Raw genomic sequence first — 21852 nt, forward strand, 5'->3', positions numbered from 1 at the left:
ACAAAAAAATTCGAACATCAAGTTTGTTTAATACTGTCTCGGCTGCGCGATCAACAGATAGATCTACATCAGCAAACATAGCCCAGCTCATGTTAGATAAACGGTTGTGACTGTTCGGCCTATCTCGTACTGGGCAGTACGAGATAGCCTCTCTGTATGAGAGGTGGGCCAGATATTTTCTGCAGAGGCGATTTACAGTTCTGGTCAATTGTTTAAACACATTTTGTGAAACTATAGCTACATTTTTCAAAACTCTAATCACAAACCTGAGAGTTAATAACACTTCCATTAAAATAATCTTTGAATATGTTTTGGCTTCATGAGGCCATGTTACATATTCCAATGTATAAAATTGTTTCGAAATAGCTTTCTTTTTTAAAGTTGCAATTAGGTGGTAAATATAGTATAAAGATCAACTTTGATTCCAGGACTCTCGGTGGTCCATAAAAAATACATGCAAAACACAGATAAGCACAGACGGAAATAAACATGGACACAGGGGAAATGAAAAATGAACCTCTTCTTTAAGAGACATAATATTATATGGTCAACATAAAAACAAAAATAATACTAAAATATAAAATATGTATTAAGCTCAGCGATGTTAGCTAGAAACGTTAGTTTTTACACAGCCAAATATGCCCGTCTCATTATAGCCTACCCGCCTCTCAACCCTGGCTTGATTTCGCACCTCAATTTCCCCTCTCGGGACCCTACACATGTTGGGGTTTCCATTTTCATGTAAATTGACTAGACGGTTCCGCCGTACCAGGTGGGACCTGCGTAGAGGGGTTGCATGCGGGTGTCTCAAGGATAACAAGGCGACAACTAAACACAGTGACATCAAGATGATGGGCTCTGCTAGTCCTGTGTGATGTGTTTGGCTGCCAGTTGAGACTAACGTCCTTTAGCGTCTTCGTAAAGGTTGGGACCTCTGAAGATGTGTACCTGGTCGTGGAGGCTGTACTGCTCCTGGGTAAGGTGGAGAGCGTTGGGATTCATGGCACAGTCTTTGGATATTGAGGCATTCCCCCTTTGGATGAGGTCTCTCTCTCTCTCTCTCTCTCTCTCTCTCTCTCTCTCTCTCTCTCTCTCTCTCTCTCTCTCTCTCTCTCTCTCTCTCTCTCTCTCTCTCTCTCTCTCTCTCTCTCTCTCTCTCTCTCTCTCTCTCTCTCTCTCTCTCTCTCTCTCTCTCTCTCTCTCTCTCTCTCTCTCTCTCTCTCTCTCTCTCTCTCTCTCTCTCTCTCTCTCTCTCTCTCTCTCTCTCTCTCTCTCTCTCTCTCCCTCCCTCCCACAGCACAGCTCACACACATTTTGTACACCCGGCCTACCTTTGAACCAATCAGAAGGCAGGATTTTACTGTAATAGGTAAACCTCCTGTTTGGGAAAAAAAGATTTGGAGCCGGGCCCATCCTTCCAAACATGCCATCAAGGTAGGTGCGGCAATCAAATTCCTTCTCCAGTCCTCGAGACACCTCTGAGAGATGACGCTGAGACAAACGGCGAGATATGCGAGTCGATTCTGCGACAGAGAAATACATTGTTTTTTCACCTGCTCCTTGCTTTCAACCGGCTCTTTGGATTGACTCCCAATACAAATTTGCATGAGTTTCTACCTTGGTTCTACATTTGTTGGGTGAGTCTTAAATTAATAACACCGAGCTATGCGTAGATATATTGCTGCTGGTGTACTATGGCTTGGTGCAACATATAGCACATCACTGTTGAGACATGTTTGTGAAAAATTGATCTACATTGTTCTGACTGCACTTCATTTTACACTTTATTTCCACTGGATGAATTTAAGTTTTGTTTTTTGTTGCTTTGTGTTTTCTAATTTAAAGTTGCTGTTATGTTAATAACATCAGTGGATTCTTTTCATTACATTTGGTATAACAGATTTAGAGATTGGAGATGGTAAAGTTAAAGCATGTGTTCGTGAGTGTAAGACATGAACTACATGTGGTCCAGAGCGTAGGCCTACTACATGTATTTTATGGATATCTGAATATTAGTGAGTGCAGGTTTAGATCATGAACCTTAATACATTGACATCCTAAATTACATTATTACTCACACGCCTGTTCAGGCGCGCACACAGCCGAGCGCTTTTCCCCCAAACTGTAGATATCACAGCCCAATAACAAGTTGCTGATTCTGTATTTTGAGGCTTTAATTCCCAGCAACAAAAAAAAATGTCTCATCCCTTGCCAACATTCAACGACACGCAGTTTCAGTTCCAAATGCGTCACATGCTGCGACATGTCTGGTAACTGGTTAGTGTGTTTGCAAAGCAAGCCACACTATTGTTATTCTGTCTTATTACACGATTACTATTTGCTTTTTTTGCAATGTAATTCAATGGGAAAATACGCTGACTTCAACCATTCCGAACGTGAATAACTCAAAGTTGTTACACATTACACATTAAAACCACGCGTAAGCAAGTTTCTAAAAAATAAATAAAGAATACTTGAGAGCAAAATTCACTACGTGCACATTAGCATATGCTACTTCCGGTAGCGTACTTCCTATTGGCTGTCGAGCTTCCGGTATCAACACGACTCGGCTGGAATCCGGTAGCCCAATGGCCGAAGCAAATTTCTCAAGATGTCTTGGACATATGCCGGCGATAACAGTTGACGATGTTCATCGACTGGTCAGCATATTTTCACCCGCACCCCAAAGCAAACGAGAAAAGGGGTTTATACTGTATCTATCGCAATATTTGCACAATTTTGAAGGTAAGTCACAACAACATGATATCCATGCTACGTGCTAAAGTTATGTTATCTGGTCAATGTTATGTTATCTCTATACATTATAAAAGTCGAAATCGTGCGTTAGATGTTTGTCTTAGCCCTTGTTTAGTTTATGATGTTATGTTCGGAGGATATGTGTTGTTGACACTCCTGCGTGTTATATAGGCAGTAGCCTAAAAGTATCAAACGTTGGTTCGTTCGTTGTCAAGTTCGCAAACTGCGATTGCCTGTGTATGAACAAACGAACTTTAGATGGACAACAATATTTTCCTATTAGAGTTGCTAGTCATTGTTCTTACCAACTAACTTGCATGCTATCCTATTAATTACTAACTTGCTAAAATTGTTATTTTTCCACAGTGTCTGACAAAGATCCGGGTTCAGGAGAGGTCAGGGCAGAGTGCTACAGGTCAATGAGGAAAAGATCTTATGTTACTAATGATTAAGTTAATTGTACATGTTCATTTGAATGCTTTGTTTATTGAAGGGCAATCTCCTTTCTCTTTATTTAATTCCCCCCTATCCCTTGATTTATCAATAAATGATAACGTATTCAAACATTTTATCAGTTGTCTCCCTCCTTTTTGTTGCACCTCTTTAACGAGCAGGGGTTCGTAACAGGCAGTGACACGTCATGCTAACGCGATCCAAGCAAAGTATACAAAAAGTTGGACCACGTCACAATTATTCTGCTTGCTGTTGCTCTGTGGATATTGAACTTGTGACCAAGCTCCCTTTGTGTACAGCCGGTTGACAGGTAGTTGAGGAAGAGGAAGAGCTCGTCAATTGGCAGCAGTTTCTAGGGAAAATAGTCACTGTATTAGATACTGTAGATAGAAGCACTACAACACAACGATAACATACACAAACTAGGGTGTTTAAAATATGTGGTGCATGCACAGAGCTGAGCAGAAACAATACACAGTTAACTGCCTCTTCTGTGGCAGTCACCAGCAAAATGTGTGATCCACATGTACCGAGCCGGTGGTATATGTTTATTGTAAAACTTACTGTTGGTCTGTTCATAGGGGTCTCAGTGGATGTACTGGTGGAGAGGTTCTTCTGACCACTGGTGACTCTCACCATTCTGCTGGTTGCCTCTTGAATTAGATCCCAAAAGGCCATCAAATGTTCATATGATGGAAATCTGCATGCAAACAGGACATAGCTTTTATGGTGATGGCATTCATATTACATTAAAACATTCCAATTTAATCATCATTCAAATCAATCATACAGATGGGAGGCAAGTGGAATGCTTGTGTGATAATTAGAAAAGTTCAGGTTCAAAATTTCTTACCTGGAATAGTAGCGAATGTCACTAGGTGATGTAGAAAACCGTTGCAATCCAAATCTCTCCATGTGCAGTGTTTCGATCTGCCGTGTGAGCTCCTCGATCTGCCTCGACATGCTCTCAAATTTCTCACGGTCGACCACGATGAAAGAGCTGGCTGTGTAATCGTGGTCTTCCATCAGAGGTGTCGAAGCCAACTCAGTACAACCAGAGACAGTGTTTTCACCCATTTCCATTTCCACGGTGGTGTCATCCTCGGGGGCGCCGTCCAAAGCCTGGGTTGCTTGAGGCCGGTGTTGTGTCGAGATCTGTTTCCCCGTCGAGATCTGTTTCCCCTAGTCCCCGCCCCCGTCCGAAATTACCCGAAAAGGCCCTCTGTTCCATAGGAAAGGAGGCTCACACATCTTTCAAATTCATACTGCTGACTTATTTCCCCACAACAGATAAGTGCTGTGATTTTCAGGCTGATATCATTCAATTTGACAATTTAGAACAGGGCGAACGCATCCTGACAGCTTGGAATATTACTGTCAGATGCTGTTCCCCCTCCGTTCCATAGGAAAGGAGGCTCACACATCTTTCAAATTCATACTGCTGACTTATTTCCCCACAACAGATAAGTGCTGTGATTTTCAGGCTGATATCATTCAATTTGACCATTTAGAACAGGGGGAACGCATCCTGACAGTCATTATCTGGGACTAGGGGAAACGCATCTCGACGGGGAAACAGATCTCGACACAACACCGGCGATCCCAAACTCCGGGCCGTTGAGGTTTTTTTGAGTAATTATTCCAACCGAACAAGGATGGAATAATATTTGGTCGAAGACACCGCTTTCCAGGAGAAGAGATAACTATGTCGCTTGCTCAAAGTGTCGACTACACACTCTAGAGCTGGTGGTTGGGGTGAAACCTTCTCTTCTGACTTTCACAAGCCACTGGGCGCGTAAATTAGGTTCATTTGGGAAACTATGAAAGCTCAAAACTTTGTTGAATCTCCCCCCGGCAGTACAAAGTGCCACACAACAATGGTGGTTATTACCACCGACTGCCCTTTGAAAAGTAAATCGTTTTTTCCGATCCATTGCGAACAATAACATCACACAGCCAGCCGGCTAATGTCAACAAACCGCCAAGCGGAAGCTAGAGGCTCAACTTCCGCCCTCAAACAGGAAGTTAGCATTTTCGTCGTGCACAGAGTGAATTAAGAGGGTAGATCATTTAAGAACTTTGTGCTCTTGCAAACATTTTTTAGGATGAAAAAAGGCTCATCCTAAATACATTGTATAGATTGTGATTACACAGCAAAAAATATGTAACACTTTATAATAAGGTGCCATAATAAACAGCAAACTAGTCATTACCTAACCCATTGTTAATATTTGTTAATTGTTACTAAAATATCTCTTTGGCTCAAGTTAATAGTTTTTTCATCATTAATAAAATATTGGTTGTTTGCATACAATCTGTATGTTAATGTTTTAACAAATAGAAAACAATCTATTAACTAATATTATATCAATATTTGTTAAGTTAACTTAATGTATTTTTTGCACTGATGAAGTTATTTCTTACATCATTTAAACGTTAAATGTTTATTTTCATACAAACAGGACAATGTACTAATAAGCAGTCATACATTGATTTCTGAGGGCACACATAGTGTGTATAGATCTTAAAACAAGACTAAATATTAACAACTGTAAAAAAGTACAAACTATATGTTAATATAAAAGTTAATGACATATTAGGAACTATGATCCTTTGGAGGACTGCGTTTCCACCGCTTCGATTGCTTACCTCATAGTTCCACACGCCTGCATGTAATACCATGGCATCTAAACGTATAAAACCTGTGTCAAGTCATCTTAATTAAACTCAAATATTAATTCCTGTTGTGAAGGGACTTGTTTATGCAATTCGAGACCTTGTTTTATCATGCATCATGAATTTGTCCCAAAGGCTGATGATGGTGTTGTTTATATGAAATGTATTATGTATATTATTATTTACAATTGATCATACATTTGTTATTTCTTTCGCGTCGTTCATATTTTAAACAGAAAAACTCTAATATCAAATTGCTATTGAGAGTTTTATTTGTAAGAATTTGGTCCATTTCGGACCGGAAGTAAATTTTGTTATTATAATACACTTATTTGAGTGATAAAACAAACCTCTACACAATGTAATACAGTGACATTTAAATGTAATTTAATGATGAAGCACAATAAAGTCTGTATGTATTAATAATTTAGTAGCCTATAAGGAGTTTTAGAGATTTTGTGAACATCGGTTCGTTTTGATAACATGACAGTGTGCAGTTGTATCGCAACACTCTCCGTATTGGATACAAACTTCCTCTGAAAAAGCGATTGTCTCTATTCTATTCTATAGCCTACTTTTAGTTATTGAACAGGGAAACAACCTAAAAAAATAATGTCTCAAAAGCATGGTGTATTAAATGCATTATTTTACAATTGGATTAAAACTCAAACTCAACAATAATTGATTCCTCTAAATACATAGGCTATTTTAATGAAAGTACAGAGTGCATCGTATTTACTTTAATGAGGTTGAGGGTTTAACCCATTCTCTTTTTCACGGCCGTGTATCTTATCATCTTATCTTATTATCCTTGATTCGTTATGTGCCTGATGTAAAAAAAAAAAAAAGGAACTTAATTTGCCTTTATTTAACCATAGCCAGTGAACCCCAAAACATTTGTAGTTGTCTTAACCTATATGATGGTCAACATGGTAATCTATGAAATTTTATCACTGTTACTGAAATAATCCCAAATTAAAAAAGGGGTATAATGCTGTGCTTTCGCCTTTCTCCCCAAAACACAACATGAAGGCGGCGCTCTATTCAAGACGTCTGAGTGCCTTTTCCAAGGCACTCAGACGTCACAACCAAGGGGCAGCAGTGGTGTGGATGTGTGGAGCTCTGTCCTAACCCTCACCCTGAACTGCGAGAAAGTATAGCTTATTAGGCACTTAGTATAATGGTGTGTGTGGATGGTAAAGCTCCGTCTGAGTAGCGATTATTTAATACCCGTCCGAGGGTAAGGCTTCTCGGACTCCTATAGTATAACGCTGTGGCATGTGGCGCATTTTATATACAACATAACTCATTATAACACTCATACACAACAACGGTACTCAAAAAGTATCACAGCGTTGGCGTGGGTCATAACCATGGGGATAATAGTGTGATCCAGATGTAGTAGCGGAGGGCGCCGACCGCCCACCGGATTGATGGAGAAGACACTCCTTCTCCACTGTGCTGTACCGACCCTCCCGGTCTGATAATTTCCGGCTCAGGTACAGCACCGGGCGGTCGACCCCCTCCACCTGCTGGGTCAGGACCGCGCCCAACCCCCTATCCGACGCGTCCGTCTGCAGGGAGAAAGGGAGATCAAAGTTAGGAGCATACAGGACCGACTTTCCACAGAGGGCTGTTTTAATAGCCTCAAACGACACCTGACATGGCTCCGACCACTGGACTGTATCTGGGGCCCTCTAACGCGTGAGGTCGGTCAAGGGGCTGGCCAGGTCGGAGAAGTTCGGCACGAACTGCCGATAGTAGCCCGCCAGCCCCAGGAACCGCCTCAACTCCTTTTTGGTCCTGGGCCGAGGGGAGGCGGCGACCGCCGCGGTCTTACCGACCTGCGGCCGGACCTTCCCCCGCCCCAGGTGGAACCCCAGATACTGAATCTCCCTCCGCCCGATCACTCACTTCTTCGGGTTGGCCGTGAACCCCGCCCGTCTCAGCGACTGAAGGACGTCCGCCACCTGCCGCATATGCTGCTCCCACGTTCCACTATAGATGACGACGTCATCAATGTAGGCAGCAGCAAACGTGCGTGGGGCCGTAACACCCGGTCCATCAGCCGCTGAAACGTGGCCGGGGCCCCGAACAACCCGAACGGAAGCACCTTAAACTGGTAAAGACCGAGCGGAGCGGAGAAGGCTGTTTTTTCACGGGCTGCTGGAGACAGCGGAATCTGCCAGTAGCCCTTTGTGCAGTCCAGAGTCGTATAATAGGTGGCCATGCCAAGCCGGTCCACGAGCTCGTCGATCCGAGGCATTGGGTAGGCGTCGAACTATGACACCGCATTCACCCTACGGTAGTCTACACAGAACCGGACAGACCCGTCCGGCTTCCCCACCAGCACGACGGGACTGCACCAGTCACTGTGAGACTCCTCGACCACGCCCAACTCCAACATGGTGGCCAATTCGCGCCGCACCACATCTTGTTTGTGGACGGGCAGCCTGTAGGGGCGTGTCCGCACCGTTAAACCAGGCTGCGTCTCGATGTTGTGAGTAATTAGCGGGGTGCGACTGGGCAGGGGCGAAAACACGTCGGCGAACCGGAGTTGCAGACCGGCAACGTCCCGTGCCTGACTCCCTGAGAGACCCTCGCCCTGACCGACAGGGGGGTGGGGGCCTGGGCTAGGGACGTCCGGCCCGAGCTCTTCCTTCTCCGGTAACGTCGACGCAAACGCGACAGGGACCGCATCGTTCCACCTCTTTAAGAGGTTGATGTGGTAGACCTGCTTGTTTTCGCCCCTGTCCGTGCGCGCTACCTCGTAATCCACGTCCCCAACCCGCCGTGTGACCACAAAGGGCCCTTGCCACTTCGCGAGTAATTTGGTGCTAGAGGTGGGCAATAGTACAAGGACCTTATCCCCCGGAGTGAGATCGCGTAATCTAGTCCCTCTGTCGTACAGGCGTCTCTGACTCTCCTGGGCTCGGTGCAAGCGCTCACATGACAATACCCCTAGTGAGTGAATCTTTGCACGCAAGTCCATGACGTACTGGATTTCGTTCTTGCTGTCACTGGACCCCTCCTCCCAGTTTTCTTTAATGAGGTCCAGGACGCCCCTGGGCTTGCGCCCATAAAGCAACTCAAATGGGGAAAACCCCGTGGAAGCCTGGGGCACTTCCCGCACTGCAAACAACAGAGGGTCTAGCCATTGATGCCAATTCCGAGCATCCTCGTGTACGAATTTATGGATCATAGACTTTAACGTCCGGTTAAACCTCTCACACAAGCTGTCCGTGGCTGGGTGATAGACGCTTGTGCGGATGGCCTTGACCTTTAACAACCCGTAAAGTGCCCTAATCGTGCGTGACATGAAATTGGTGCCCTGGTCAGTGAGAATCTCTTTCGGGATTCCCACCCGCGATATGACATGAAACAACGCCTGCGCAACACTCTTCGCAGAGATGTTGCGCAATGGAATTGCTTCCGGGTATCGGGTTGCGTAGTCGATCAGGACCAACACAAATCGATACCCTTGTGAGGAACGTTCTAATGGCCCGATAATGTCCATGCCAATGCGGTCGAAGGGGGCTTCCACCAGGGAAAGGGGCCGTAAGGGAGCCCTGAGGACGGCCGGGGGATTCACCAACTGGCACTCGGGGCAGGATGCGCACCACCTGCGCACCTCCGCCCGAATCCCTGGCCAATAGAACCGGGCCATTATCCAGTTAAGTGTTTTATCGTACCCCAAATGGCCCGCCATTGGGTTATAATGCGCCGCCTGGAAAACCATTTCCCGGCGGCTCCTGGGTACCAGCAACTGGGTAACAACCTCCTCACTCTGGGTGTCACGACTCACCCGATAAAGCCTATCCCTAACCACTATAAAATGTGGGTAAGTCAGTGCTGCGTCTGGCCGGACCTTACTCCCATCAATAGCTATCACCTGGTCGTAGGCTGAGCTCAGTGTGGAGTCACGAGACTGCTCGAGGGGGAAATCCTCCACCGGTGGGAACCTCGGCGCTGGGACCTCGGGTTGGGGATCCCCCGCCTCCCCCGATCCCTGAGCAGCGTCGTCCGCCCCCGCCTCGGCGCAGAACACAGCACATGACCTACATGTCCCTACCGGTCTTGCCCACACCCCCATAGTCCCCCTAACAGCCTGTGGAAACCCAGCCCAATCCAACCCAAGAATCAAGGGATGCGTGAGGCTCGGACTAACCGCCGCCTTAACACTATGCTTTTTCCCCCCACAACGAATTTCGATAGGGACCAAAGGATACTCGTTCACATCCCCGTGTATACACTTCACCAAAACGCTCAACACCTCTCTCCCCCCCCCCCCCCTCCCTCTCGCCCTCGGCACCGGGATTGGCCTATCCCGCCGTGGGGCAGCCGCACCGGTACGTGGGCTCGGTGTCGGTGGTCGCTGGCTCGCTGGTGGTGGCTGCAGGTGGCTCTCCGCCAGGACGACCGCGGCGGAGAGACTCTCGGGACTTTGGTATCGGACCCAGGCGGAGGTCCTAGCCGGCAGCCCCTCCACAAACCTCTCCAGGGCCACCTGCTCCACCACGTCCTCCGCCGTGTTCCGGTCTGGGACCAGTCACCTCCTTGCCTGGTCCCTCAGCTGCTGGGCGAAGGCGAAGGGTCGGTCCCCCTCACTGAAGGCCAGCGCCCGGAACCGCCGTCGATGTTCCTCCGGGTAGAGGCCCAGCCGGTCTCGGATGGCCCTGTTGATGGAGTCGTAGTCTCGCTGGGCCCCGGCCGGCAGACTGTGGGCCGCGAGCTGCGCCTCTCCTGTTAGGAGCGGCAGGAGGCGGTGCGCCCACTCCGGGCGAGGCCACCCTGAGACCTCGGCCACCCCCTGGAAAGTCTCGATAAAGGCTTCCGCGTCGTCTGCCTCGCCCATCTTCGGGACGTGTATGTGCGCTGCGGGTCCCGCCCCTCGGGGTCCTTCGCCGCGTCCGCCGGAGGCGAGGAGCTCCCGGAGCATGGCCCGATCGGCGGCAAAGGACTGGGCCAGGTCCGAGAGCACCTCGTTCTGCGCCTGGTGGAGCTGGCCTTGTCTGTCCGCCATCTGGGCTAGGTGCCCGAGTACGTTTCCCAATGGGGACTGGTCCATTTTTCCTGCACTCTAGCCCCACATTGGGCTCCACTGTAGCAGGTTCCAAATGAGTGCGAGCAGGCAGAGTTGTCAACCCTCAGCAGGAGATCGTTTTAATGTCTTTTAAAGCCGAACAAAATCACTTAAACTATAAACAAGGTTCTCTCAGAGGATCTCTTGGGTCCGTTCTGGATCTCTCTGGTCCGTTTTCTCCCGGATTCCTTTCTCCTCACTACAACACAAAGCAGGCACATAAGTACAAACACTCCCTGATTGGCCTGAGTGCTCACACCTGCTCGCACGGTCCAATCCCCCCAGCCAATCCGGTGCGCTCCCAACCTGCCCATACTCCCCCTGCAGGCCAGACGTTGCACGTCCCCCCACACCCAACAATGTGTACAAGGTCCGAGAGAGCAAATTGGGGTTCTAGCTCAAGCAGGCAATTTACCTCGGGGAGTGTGAAGGCGCTGACTGGGCCGCGGAAAAGGCGTGCATAAAACGGCCTATTTGGCAGTGTAAAAACGCTCAGTGAGAGAGGGCTGTATCTGACTCCAAATAAGCAACAAAGTCAGTAAAGTGTCAACTCTATTCTCTGTGTTGTTCTACTAAAAAGCGGACCCTTGGTGGTGACGTATTACGACGTGATGATGTGTGTACAAAAGGCAACCGTACTCAGGCACAGTTGAGATTGCCTAGTGTGAGCACAGGCCAGTGCACAGCAGGGGGAGGGGGGCAATCGTACTTGAGCACGGTACAGGGGTGAAACGGACTAGGCACGGTACAGAGGGCCTAGTGTGAGTGCGCCCTTAGATTCTGAATGCAGTGCACATGAAAGGTCGCTGTTGGGTCACTGGTTCTCCACCAAAAAAAGTCTGCGCGCGTCAAGCCTGCGCGCATCCAGCCTGCGCGCTGAACTCAGTTGAGGAGGTAGCAGTTGTTAAAGCTACAAAAATAATAATAAAAAAAAAATATATGCATTAAACGCAACTTTAACGTCGCCCAGCTGCTGGGGGGGTGATGACGTCATCGTTTGCGTTTCAGGTGTCCACACGAATCCTAACACGAAAACGCATAGGTCCGTTTTTAACTTATCCACCCTGGGACCTTGTTTCAGGGCCGCATCTGTCTGGACAGTCGGCCCAAATGCAGAAGACTTATGCGTTTTCACCAAAAAATCGTTTACGTGTTGACGGGGCCTGACTCGGCACCGGAACCGCCCTGGAGGTATCATAGGCTCTGGAGCGGATCCACAAAACGGGTCCGGATCAGAATCCAATTGCGTCTGTCAAACGATGCGCCCAATACAGAATGACGTTATTTTACACTTCTACTCACACCATGTTCACTATAAGAATATGGGGAGCATTATTTTGATTTTCTATTATAACGTCTTAATTGGAGATTTCAGGGGTACAGTACGTGTTTTTTGACGCCACTAGGCCTACTACACTGCAGATCAATAGAGCGCAACAGTGTGGTTCCGGAAGTTACTATTCATTTCCTCCATAGAGGTTTTGATAAAAAGCCATTATGTCGGAACCATCCAAAATATACTTGCCACGCGCCTTGTGAATTGCTAGTATATGCTCCTCTAGAAGTGACATGTTAAAGACGTAAACTTCTAGTTTTTAGAAAACACGCTTTATTCGCGGAACCACCTACTACTACACTACCCACAATCCTAAAGTGTAACACAACGTCTTTGATTGGTGGAGCTCGCTGCTTCCATGGAAACGTTTGCCTCCACCCGCGAAAGTCAATTCGTGATGATTGCTGCCACTTAGCTGAACCACAGCAATCATGATTTCCCTTAGATTAATGGGAAGTTGGAGTAAGAACTGAAGCGGAAATTAGCTGTATATGTTGAAAAATATGTTGACATAGAATATATGATAAAAATAAAAGTTTTAATAATTTTGGTAGTTTAAAAGCGAGGAATACATAATGTTGAGTGAATACGTAATTGAATTACGAGACTGAATTGAATGTTATTACGTTGTGATTGCATTCAGGAATAAAGGAACGTACCATTTCGATAACAAAGCTAAACGCTATATGAGACACTATACATACACGCACGCACACACACAGAATATATGACACAACTTGTATTAACAATAGAAAAATTATAATAATGACAAAGGTTATAAGATGCATGAAACGCGCTTAACCATTGGGTTGTAACCATTGAGAATTTTTTTGCAATGGGATGAGTAGTACCGTCAATCTTTACAAAAAATAATGTACACAACCTTGTACCTTTGCTTTTTCTATCGATTTCCAAATTATTTTCCCCCCTGAATAAAATCGTTTTATGGTCATGACTACCGTGAGGAACGATTATACGAAAAGTCAACAGTGATAATTAATGGGAAATATTTCTTGGAACCAGAGCTGTTCAAAAAGGGGGCGTTCACTGTTGCGCTCTATAGTTTCGTCATGCGCATGCGGAGAACCATTAGGTAGCACAATTTGATAGGTAGCATAAATCGGCAGAATACAAATACCTCACGGGTACTGTGTTTGTTTATTTTTATCCCCCTGTCGCACAGAAGTCACGATTCTGTTGACCAATCCACGGATGGTGTGTGTAGTTCCACCTTTCGGCACCCTTTCGGACCGCTTGGTACCCCAATGGTGGAGTAACGAAAATAGGTACAGCTCAGTGCGCTTACTTTGGGACCCCGCCCAATTTTGGCGCTGGAAACGTGAACTGTAACGCACCAAACCACTCGGTGGAAACGAGCTATAAGTATTTATGATATTATGAGGAAGGATTATCTTGCTCGACAACAATCATAATGTCATCAATAAAATCGCAGAGTGAAACCATCAGTCAACCAGAAATTGGATGTGTTGTGAAAACTTGGGCCTGCTTCATCTTTTTTGCCAGACAGACCTTGTAATGTTTCTGAAGCCCCCTGCACGTCAATGCAGTGGTCTCAATCAAATAAATTAGCATGCCTGTGTTTTTTTTCATGTGCTAGGGTCAATTTAAACACTGCTTAATGCCCCTTTTCCACCGACAGTACCAGCTCAACTCATCACGACTAAGCGTGGCACGACTTGGTTTGGTTCCAGGCACGTCGTGTTTCCATCTAGAAAGTACCTCTTTAACGTGTGCCGGTCGTCATAGCACAAATGCGCGAAACTGCGACACATACGCAACCACGTGACACATAAAAAAACAGTGTTACGCATAGGAGTGACTCCACCTCTGTCACGGTCCACGGCGTGTTCTTGGCCGCTGATCCTGCCATGTTCAATAATCAATCGCTATTGATGACTGAACGCTGATGCTATTATTTTAAGATGCCGGGTCTCAGGTGTGGGTTGTCAGGCTCGGACAACGCGCTTATCATTATTCGTCCAGTGGTGCAAAGATTCTGCTTAAGACTGTGATAGCTTATAATGTCCTGATGCCACTTTTTCAGTTCCGAAATCGATACCGCAGCTTTGGCTACCTGCCAATGCCCACATCAGTCCGATACTTAGTTTTACTCTTGAACAAATAATAATAATAATAATAATTCAACATATGGAAGCACTTTACTCATGATGGCCCATTAGCCACCTCAAAACATCTCACTAAATTTATAATTTATAAAATCAACTATATCTCGGAGATGAAAAACATAAACCTGATCAATTTCCTTAGATAAGTGGTTCTTAGCTCTGACGCGGGGTTCTGAGCCTCTATAGGCCTCAAACATTTGCGTATACTTGATAACTTATTGTAGCCAGAAATCAACTGTAAAATGAGATCCGAGTCTCATTTTACAATTCGTCAAGACTTCATACTGAACGTGTATGGCCTCCATTTTTCCCGAGCTGCATAGACTTGCATATACTTGCTTTAAATAAGTCAGGGACCTCAATAATATATATTTTTGTGTTTGTTAGTTTCGCCTACTTTTGTTTTGTTCTAAAAACTTGTTCACCGATGTGCTATTGTTATATTTGTGTTTTAAGATCTGGTATCATGACAGATCGATATTTGAGACGCTTTGGTCCAAAGTGGATAATCTGTGAACAATTAAAAATTACCAATCACTATCGGAATAATATGCATATTTCACGTTAGTTGACAACCTTGGGAGACTTTATTTTGTTTAAACTATTAGGCTTCTGCAATGAACAATATGAGATACAGACAAACATTGGTTAATAAAAAATTCCTAAACACACGAGATGATGATTTTTCTCACAACAGGGGGTCCCAGCATTCATGATGGACTCTAGCAATGTGTCCAACGTGTCCATCGCGACGTACAACAACAGCAGCCTCGACTCATGTCTCTCTGGAAAGAAATATGAAAAGGTCTTACTATACCTGCTGCCCATCAGCTACTCTCTGGTCTTCTTCTTCGGCCTCTCGCTGAACGCCATGGTGCTATTCTTCATCACGTTCCGCACCAAGCGCTGGACCCCGTCCACCATCTACATGCTCAATCTGACCGTGTGCGACATCCTGTACGTCTTCACGCTGCCCTTCCTCATCTACAACTGGGTTAAGGACTGGCCCTTTGGCGAGGCAGTCTGCAAAATCTGTGCCTTTCTCTTTCAAGCCAACCACTATGGTAGGAGGTACGCATAGTAAACGGTATTAATGCTTCCTTAGTCTTTTTGTTGTATAATGATGACTGCATAATAACTACATCTCAAATAACTGATAGAGTAGCTTACATTCATACCAAGTGTGTGCTAAATTCAAAAGAAAAGCTGTGTTGAAAAAATTAGAAGAAAACTACAAGGGTTGACTACGTAACATTGTGGCCCCAAAATACATAACATGGCACATTACCATTACCACAGAATGTAGTCATATCCCATCAGGTGGTAAAACAGGTTGGATGCATACTACTGCGGTGTTAACACACCACCTTTGCCTACAGGCTCCATTCTTTTCCTGTCTGCCATCAGTCTGAATCGCTTCATTGGCATCTGCTACCCGGTCCACTCCCTCAGCTGGCTCGGCGTTAAACGCGCCCAGCTGGTGTCCGTGGGCGTGTGGGCCTGTGTGCTCTCCTGTCAGGCACCTGTTCTGTACTTCGCCGGGACTAAGTGAGGAAGCACCACACACACACACACACACACACACACACACACACACACACACACACACACACACACACACACACACACACACACACACACACACACACACACACACACACACAGCTTCCATTTACTTACTATTCGTAACACATTTGAACTCTTATGAAGTGAAGTGCATTCAGCTCACATGAACAGGAGCTGGGCTACTGTAAGTCTGCAAGTCAATAAAATTGGCCAACAAAAGGTAAATGCTAAACAGGAAACTCTCCCTCTGAACACTCATTTGGAATCAAACAACGGGTTTGAATCTTGGCAAGAAAGGCAAACGCTTATTTACAGATATCTCGGCAGTAAGAGTTAAAGGTCCCATCACATGCCACCAGGTGTGGGTGCGAGACTGATTTTCAAAACAGCTTGTAACGGCTAATCACACCCACACTTGGTGGCATGTCATGGGACCTTTAAGCATCACTCTCAAGGACGCCATGAGAAGGATTACATTGGGGATCAAACCGAGGGCCTTTTGGTCGGGGAGTAGACTGCCCTGTTGCCACTGGACTATTCTACCTCACCCCACTGTCAGTAGTTATGGGGGCACAAGAATGCTACACTTGCATTCAACCACAATGCAACTGTTGTTTTCCAGGACGTCCAAACATCGTTCTTTTTGCTATGGCATCACGAACCCGGAGCTCTTATATCAATTCCTAGTCTACGGCTCTGTGATCTCCGTGGTGACGTTCGTCCTGCCCTTCATGCTGGTGATGGTGTGCTACGGCCTGATGGTGCGCAAGTTGCTGGAGCCCAGCTGGGGATCAGGGGAGGGCCAGCAGGGGCTCCGGGCGGCCCACCGCACCAAGCAGAAGTCGGTGAAGATGATCATCATCGTGCTGATGACGTTCATGTTCTGCTTCCTGCCCTACCAGCTGATCGAATACTGGAAACTCGCTATATATGATTCAAGAAAGGTCAGTTCGGCACACATCCTTAATCAAACACCTGACTCAGGATTGGATTGAAATCGGATAAAAGGGTCAGTTTAAATCTGCACACACATGTATGTGTCTTCCTTAGCATTCTCTAATGTCTTGAGTTGTAGCTACAGAAATTAGCGATAGGATTTTCAGAAGAGAATGCAATGTTTCTAGTTCCGATATTTTTTTTATTTTTTTTTATTTTCAATACCTGTCACCAACTTTGTGTTTGATCTTCATTCTGTGTCACAGGATCAGATTACCTGTAAAATGGGGGAAGCGTTCTTCATAGCCTTCCAGGTGACCTGGCTGATGGCCAGCGCCAACAGCATCATGGACCCCATCCTCTACTTCATGGTTGGCCAAGACTTCCGTAAAACCATGATGAAGAAGAAGCAGAAAGAATCTGAAAAAAACCTTCGAAAATCTCAAAATACAGTTTTGATGGCATCACTGTGATACCAGATTCTACCCGATATATAAAGCCTCGAAATCCCACAAACCTACCTTTTAGTTTGTATGCGTCGTATCTCGTTATTGTTGTAAATAGGTATGTGTAGCATCCCCACCGATGAATGGCCAAGACTTAAACTGATGGTTTTCTTGATTTATGTAAATCCTTCTATAGTCAACCAATAAACCACCGTAAGAGCTATAGGCAGAAAACAAATACAATGCATTTACTACCTTGCCAGTGTCATGTATTAACCTAGCATGACATTGAGTAGAATTACGTGGTATATGAACTTAACGCATGTAAGAAATGTCTTATTACCGTACAAAATCATTTCAAATGACATTAACACATTTTAACCGTATATTATACATGAACACTGACCTTGTGTCTCTTCGGCGGGTGCTAAAACAATTAAAAATTTAAACTGTATCTCTATCTTTGTGTCTTTGTTCACGTTTCTGTTGCGTTCTGTTCTTCTCCTTCGTTCGCACCAGGAACTCGCTCTCAATACGGCACATTATTTCAACATAAAAGGCATAAAATAACAAGGCAGAATATAAGGCCTTATAAATTCACCAAAAAATAAAAGCTAATAATAATAATTATAGCTCAGGAATAAACAATAGTGCTGTGTTTTCTTGAGAACTAATTTAGAAATTGGGTCCTTTACACTCCCACCAAAGTACGAATAATTTTCTCAATAGAAATGACATTTAACATAAAGACTTTTTCTTTTCTTTTCTTTCTAAGCAGCTTCTAGCAGCAGGACCAGTTTCTGCACCGGTCGCTCCAACAAAGAGAGCTTACTCAAACGCTCACCCTTTTTGCTCAGTCTCTTATCTCCAACAGAAATCTTTGCTCTTCTTACAAGTCCATCCTTTCCCTTGACAGTCTCTATGACTCTTGCAAGTTTCCACTCACCTCTAGACGACAGTTCAGCAATGTCCATGACAACATCACCTACTTGTGAGTTTATTTTCGGTGAATGCCATTTCTGTCTTGCCAAGATGCTGTGCAGATATTCTTGTTTCCAGCAGCTCCAGATCTGCTCCGCTAAATGTTGCAACCTTCGCCATCTCTTTGCTCCGTACAGTATACGCCCTCTCTGGGGAATGTGGCGGGCGGAGGCAGTGCTGGGCCGGGCTTCATTTGGATGAGGTGATTGGGGGTCAATGGCTCCAGACTGTCAGGACTGAACAAGGTGTCTACAGTGAGGGGTCTACTGTTGACTATTAGCCATAGCTTCATATAGCAGAGTTCGTAGTACAGAGTCACGCCTCGTGCCCATTGCACCGTCAGTCAAAGGACGTTGGAAGACGTGGCTGACGGATGGGGGAGCTTTCCAGGGTCGTCAGAGCCCGAGTAGTTTCACAGTGCTTAAATTTGCATACGGGATCTGATTGGATGACGGATCCATCGCTGCGGCATCGATTTCTCCTCAGATTAGGCCAATAAAGCAATGATTAAAAAAAAAGGACCAACGACCTCAACGTCTCCCCCTGCTGGCCAAGAAGAGGGCTGACATCAGTTTTATCTCAACGTGTCCCCCTGTTGGCCAAGAAGAGTAACCGTCACCGGTTCCACCTCAACGTCTCCCCCTGCTGGACGAGAAGAGAACTATCATAAGTCCCAACTAAGCAACCCCCTGCTTTCCAAGAAGCAAACTACTACTGCTTTCCACACACACAGCCCCAGAACACGCCTGCTTTCGGACGTCATGGCCGCACTCGATGTGCAGCCTCGCCTAGCAGAGGCGAGACCCGATCCAGATACCTCAGCCCAGCTGAGGGCTACGGTAGCCAGGTACCTGGCAGCCAACGCCCAACCAGGCAAGCCACTGTCTACTAAAGAGCAAAAAGTCTGGGCTAGAAGAGAGGAGAAGTATAGAAGACTATTTGAAGTAAACAGAATATGGATTGTGGGAGTGAAGGTCGACACCAACCTATCCACGGACGCCTGGAACTACACCCTACACGGTAGCAAAAGGGCTGCGATCAGACGCATGAGTGCAAAGACGAAGCAGAAAAAGGGGTCACTCGAGAAAAGGAAGAAAGTAGAGGGGCTCACCTTCACCCTGCTCAATGCTTACAATGTGGCAATCGATATGGATATGCTAAACAGGGACGGACGACCCAACGAGGGCACACCGCCTGCCGAGGTTCTGCCCCCACCAACTGGAGGGCCATCTAGCCTGTCTCCCACCAAGGAGTCTCCAGCCCCACCCACCCTGAAATGAGCGGCCATGGAGGAAACAGGAACACCATGTGGAGGGGAGAACCAGACCAGCCTCTACACCAACCTCTACCCAGCCTCACAGATGACCCACTAGTCCCGACCATCATATTGGCTCCACCCCCATACTGGTGCTACGACCACCCCATATCTCAAGGGTCCGAAGACCCTGCCCTGCAATACCCAATGATCTGTATAGCGAAAGGAACGTTGGAAGTCTCGTACAACGGCCCGACCCAAAAAATAAGTGGGAGTACGAGATGATTATTACCGTGATGACAGGATCAAATCCTCAAATGGGACGAGAAAGCCACTGGATAGAGAGGATCAGAAAAACAGAAGCAGAGAAGGGGGGGCCGATGAGGTGGACCAATGCAGTGATAAGAAGAAGGAGCAGCCCGGGTGCCATAATAAGTGAAGAAGAAGCCCGCTCTCCGCTGATCTCGAGGACAATGTACCAGGACAGGAGGCCAGAGAACATGGAGCGGCCTGCCTCGATATACAGAGACAGAAGGCCAGAGATTTATGGAACAGCCTGCCGAGAGATCGGAGGGAAGTACGCGGAAGACTACTATGAAGAACACCAGAGGAGCCAATGACCTCATGAAGAAGGAATCCTGGAGAGGAGTCCAAGGGTACGAGGACGAAGGAAGGGACAAAAGGGGACTTGGAGTCTGAAAGAGGGGAACAAACAGAAGAAACAGAACATCCAGAGAGGAGCCACCGGACCCGTGTCAAGACAAGACTCCCACAGTCCGACCCAACCCGGATCAACGCACGACTCCAGAGATAAGGAAAAGGGAGGACACAGAGAAGACACTCCAAAGAAACCCGGAAAAAGGGCGACCGCCGGCCCCTCAACCCGGCCCCGGTCGCAACAAAAAGTCCCAAACCAAAGGGGGGCCCCATGCCATGAGGACCAGGTCGAAAGATCCTAGTCCCCAGCGCCAAAAAACACCAGACCAGTCCGAGCTGGAGTCGTCCGACGAGGAAATTACCAACCCCATGTTGTTCGACCTTCCGAGCACGAACAACCCCAGTAACCCCCGGCCCAACCAGAGCGGGTCCCGTTCCCCCCCAGCCAAACTTTATGGCACCCCTTACTGACAGATGTAGGGAGGGGAGTGAAACCTATACAGCATCGGGCCACCGGGACATGGCCGCTCTCGCCACCCGCTTGCCACTGCTTACAGCGGGGGCAGCGGCCCGGATCTGGAAGTTCGAGACAGAGACATCTGGAGATGTCCTGGCCCTAGGAGATATACAAGCCATCATCAGCAGGGCGCACGTCTCCACAAAAGCTATTGAATTGGAGAGATTGACCCGAATTGATGAACTGCCTGACAGAACCTTTTTCGATACATACCGGAACCTCTTCTGGAGGAGCCTCAAGAAACTATACCCACCCGACAAAAGCAAAGTGGGAATCGCCGGCCTGACCATCGCATCGGGAGAATCCATCTTTGCGTACGTAGATAGGGCTGAAGGGCTGTGGGCAGACAAAAATGACTGCCACCCACACGGCAGCGCCCTGGCGATTGAAGTTTTCCAAAAAGCAATCCTAAAGGGATTGTAACCTACGGTCCAGAATTGACTAAAGACAACGGTAGGGCTGTCCACCAAACCATGGGTGGAGTTGGTAGAACACCTCGTTCACCACTTCAATCTTAATGAAGAGAGGCTGTTAGTAGGGCTGTAACGATACGCGTATCGAAACCGGAATCGCGCCACAAACCTGTCTCGTGATGTGAGAAGGCATAAGCGCGATACGCCCTTTCTAACTCTCCTGTCAAATTGTCAGATTGAAATTTGCTAATAATTTGTCCAAATAATAGTCTGCTGACACCGCCCCCTCTTATCGATGCCGTAAGTATGCGACGAGATGCCCTCTCTGTGATAACAGCTGAGCTCTCCGTGGCTACGGAGGATTGCATTTCTCCACAGCCGTCGAAGTCCTCATATGCGATATGAACGACATTTATCCAGAGTGGGCCACGCGCGAAAGAAATTCCTGCGTGATCCCTGTCTCCATTGTTTTGAGTGATTTGACCGGCAGTTTGTCTGTCGGAATGAAGCGGCCACCGTTTATTGACAGGATGGATCATTTATTCTACCGGACTCGTTCTCTTCTTCACTAGACACACACGCTACCGCTCGCTCTCCTCGCTCGTCCACTCACTCGCTGACGTCACTCA

At 46.7% G+C, this 21852-nt stretch overlaps 1 protein-coding gene and 2 long non-coding RNA genes across 5 annotated transcripts; 2 read left to right on the top strand and 1 right to left on the bottom strand.

The window, feature by feature from the left end:
- Positions 1 to 856: 856 nt before the first annotated feature.
- On the top strand, positions 857 to 17860 carry LOC115561651 (P2Y purinoceptor 2). Of its 3 annotated transcripts, none has more exons than XM_030381803.1 (5): positions 857 to 976; positions 15150 to 15516; positions 15832 to 16000; positions 16641 to 16962; positions 17221 to 17860. In XM_030381803.1, exons 1-5 carry the CDS (start codon positions 941 to 943, stop codon positions 17425 to 17427), a joined length of 1101 nt encoding a protein of 366 aa, XP_030237663.1. In that variant the 5' UTR covers positions 857 to 940; the 3' UTR covers positions 17428 to 17860. The 3 variants fall into 3 exon arrangements, with proteins under 3 accessions (XP_030237663.1, XP_030237665.1, XP_030237666.1); XM_030381805.1 differs by lacking the exon at positions 857 to 976 and adding an exon at positions 1273 to 1637; XM_030381806.1 differs by lacking the exon at positions 857 to 976 and adding an exon at positions 1273 to 1434.
- LOC115561653 (uncharacterized) lies at positions 2485 to 3328 on the top strand. Its single transcript, XR_003979948.1, has 2 exons — positions 2485 to 2745; positions 3124 to 3328. It is a non-coding gene; the product is annotated as an uncharacterized LOC115561653 (long non-coding RNA).
- Positions 3224 to 4367, bottom strand: LOC115561652 (uncharacterized). Its single transcript, XR_003979947.1, has 3 exons — positions 4064 to 4367; positions 3775 to 3910; positions 3224 to 3562 (listed from the first exon to the last, which is right to left on the bottom strand). It is a non-coding gene; the product is annotated as an uncharacterized LOC115561652 (long non-coding RNA).
- Positions 17861 to 21852: the final 3992 nt, after the last annotated feature.

This window comes from Gadus morhua, chromosome 16 (genome assembly GCF_902167405.1).
Source record: "Gadus morhua chromosome 16, gadMor3.0, whole genome shotgun sequence".
In the NCBI taxonomy this organism is placed as follows: domain Eukaryota; kingdom Metazoa; phylum Chordata; class Actinopteri; order Gadiformes; family Gadidae; genus Gadus; species Gadus morhua.

Excerpts from the sequence above, each read along its gene's own strand:
- LOC115561651 (XM_030381803.1), top strand. The coding sequence starts at position 941 with ATGTGTACCTGGTCGTGGAGGCTGTACTGCTCCTGG. Across the intron at positions 15,517-15,831 it reads CTTTCAAGCCAACCACTATG|GCTCCATTCTTTTCCTGTCT; the intron begins GTAGGAGGTACG and ends CTTTGCCTACAG. Across the intron at positions 16,001-16,640 it reads CTGTACTTCGCCGGGACTAA|GACGTCCAAACATCGTTCTT; the intron begins GTGAGGAAGCAC and ends GTTGTTTTCCAG.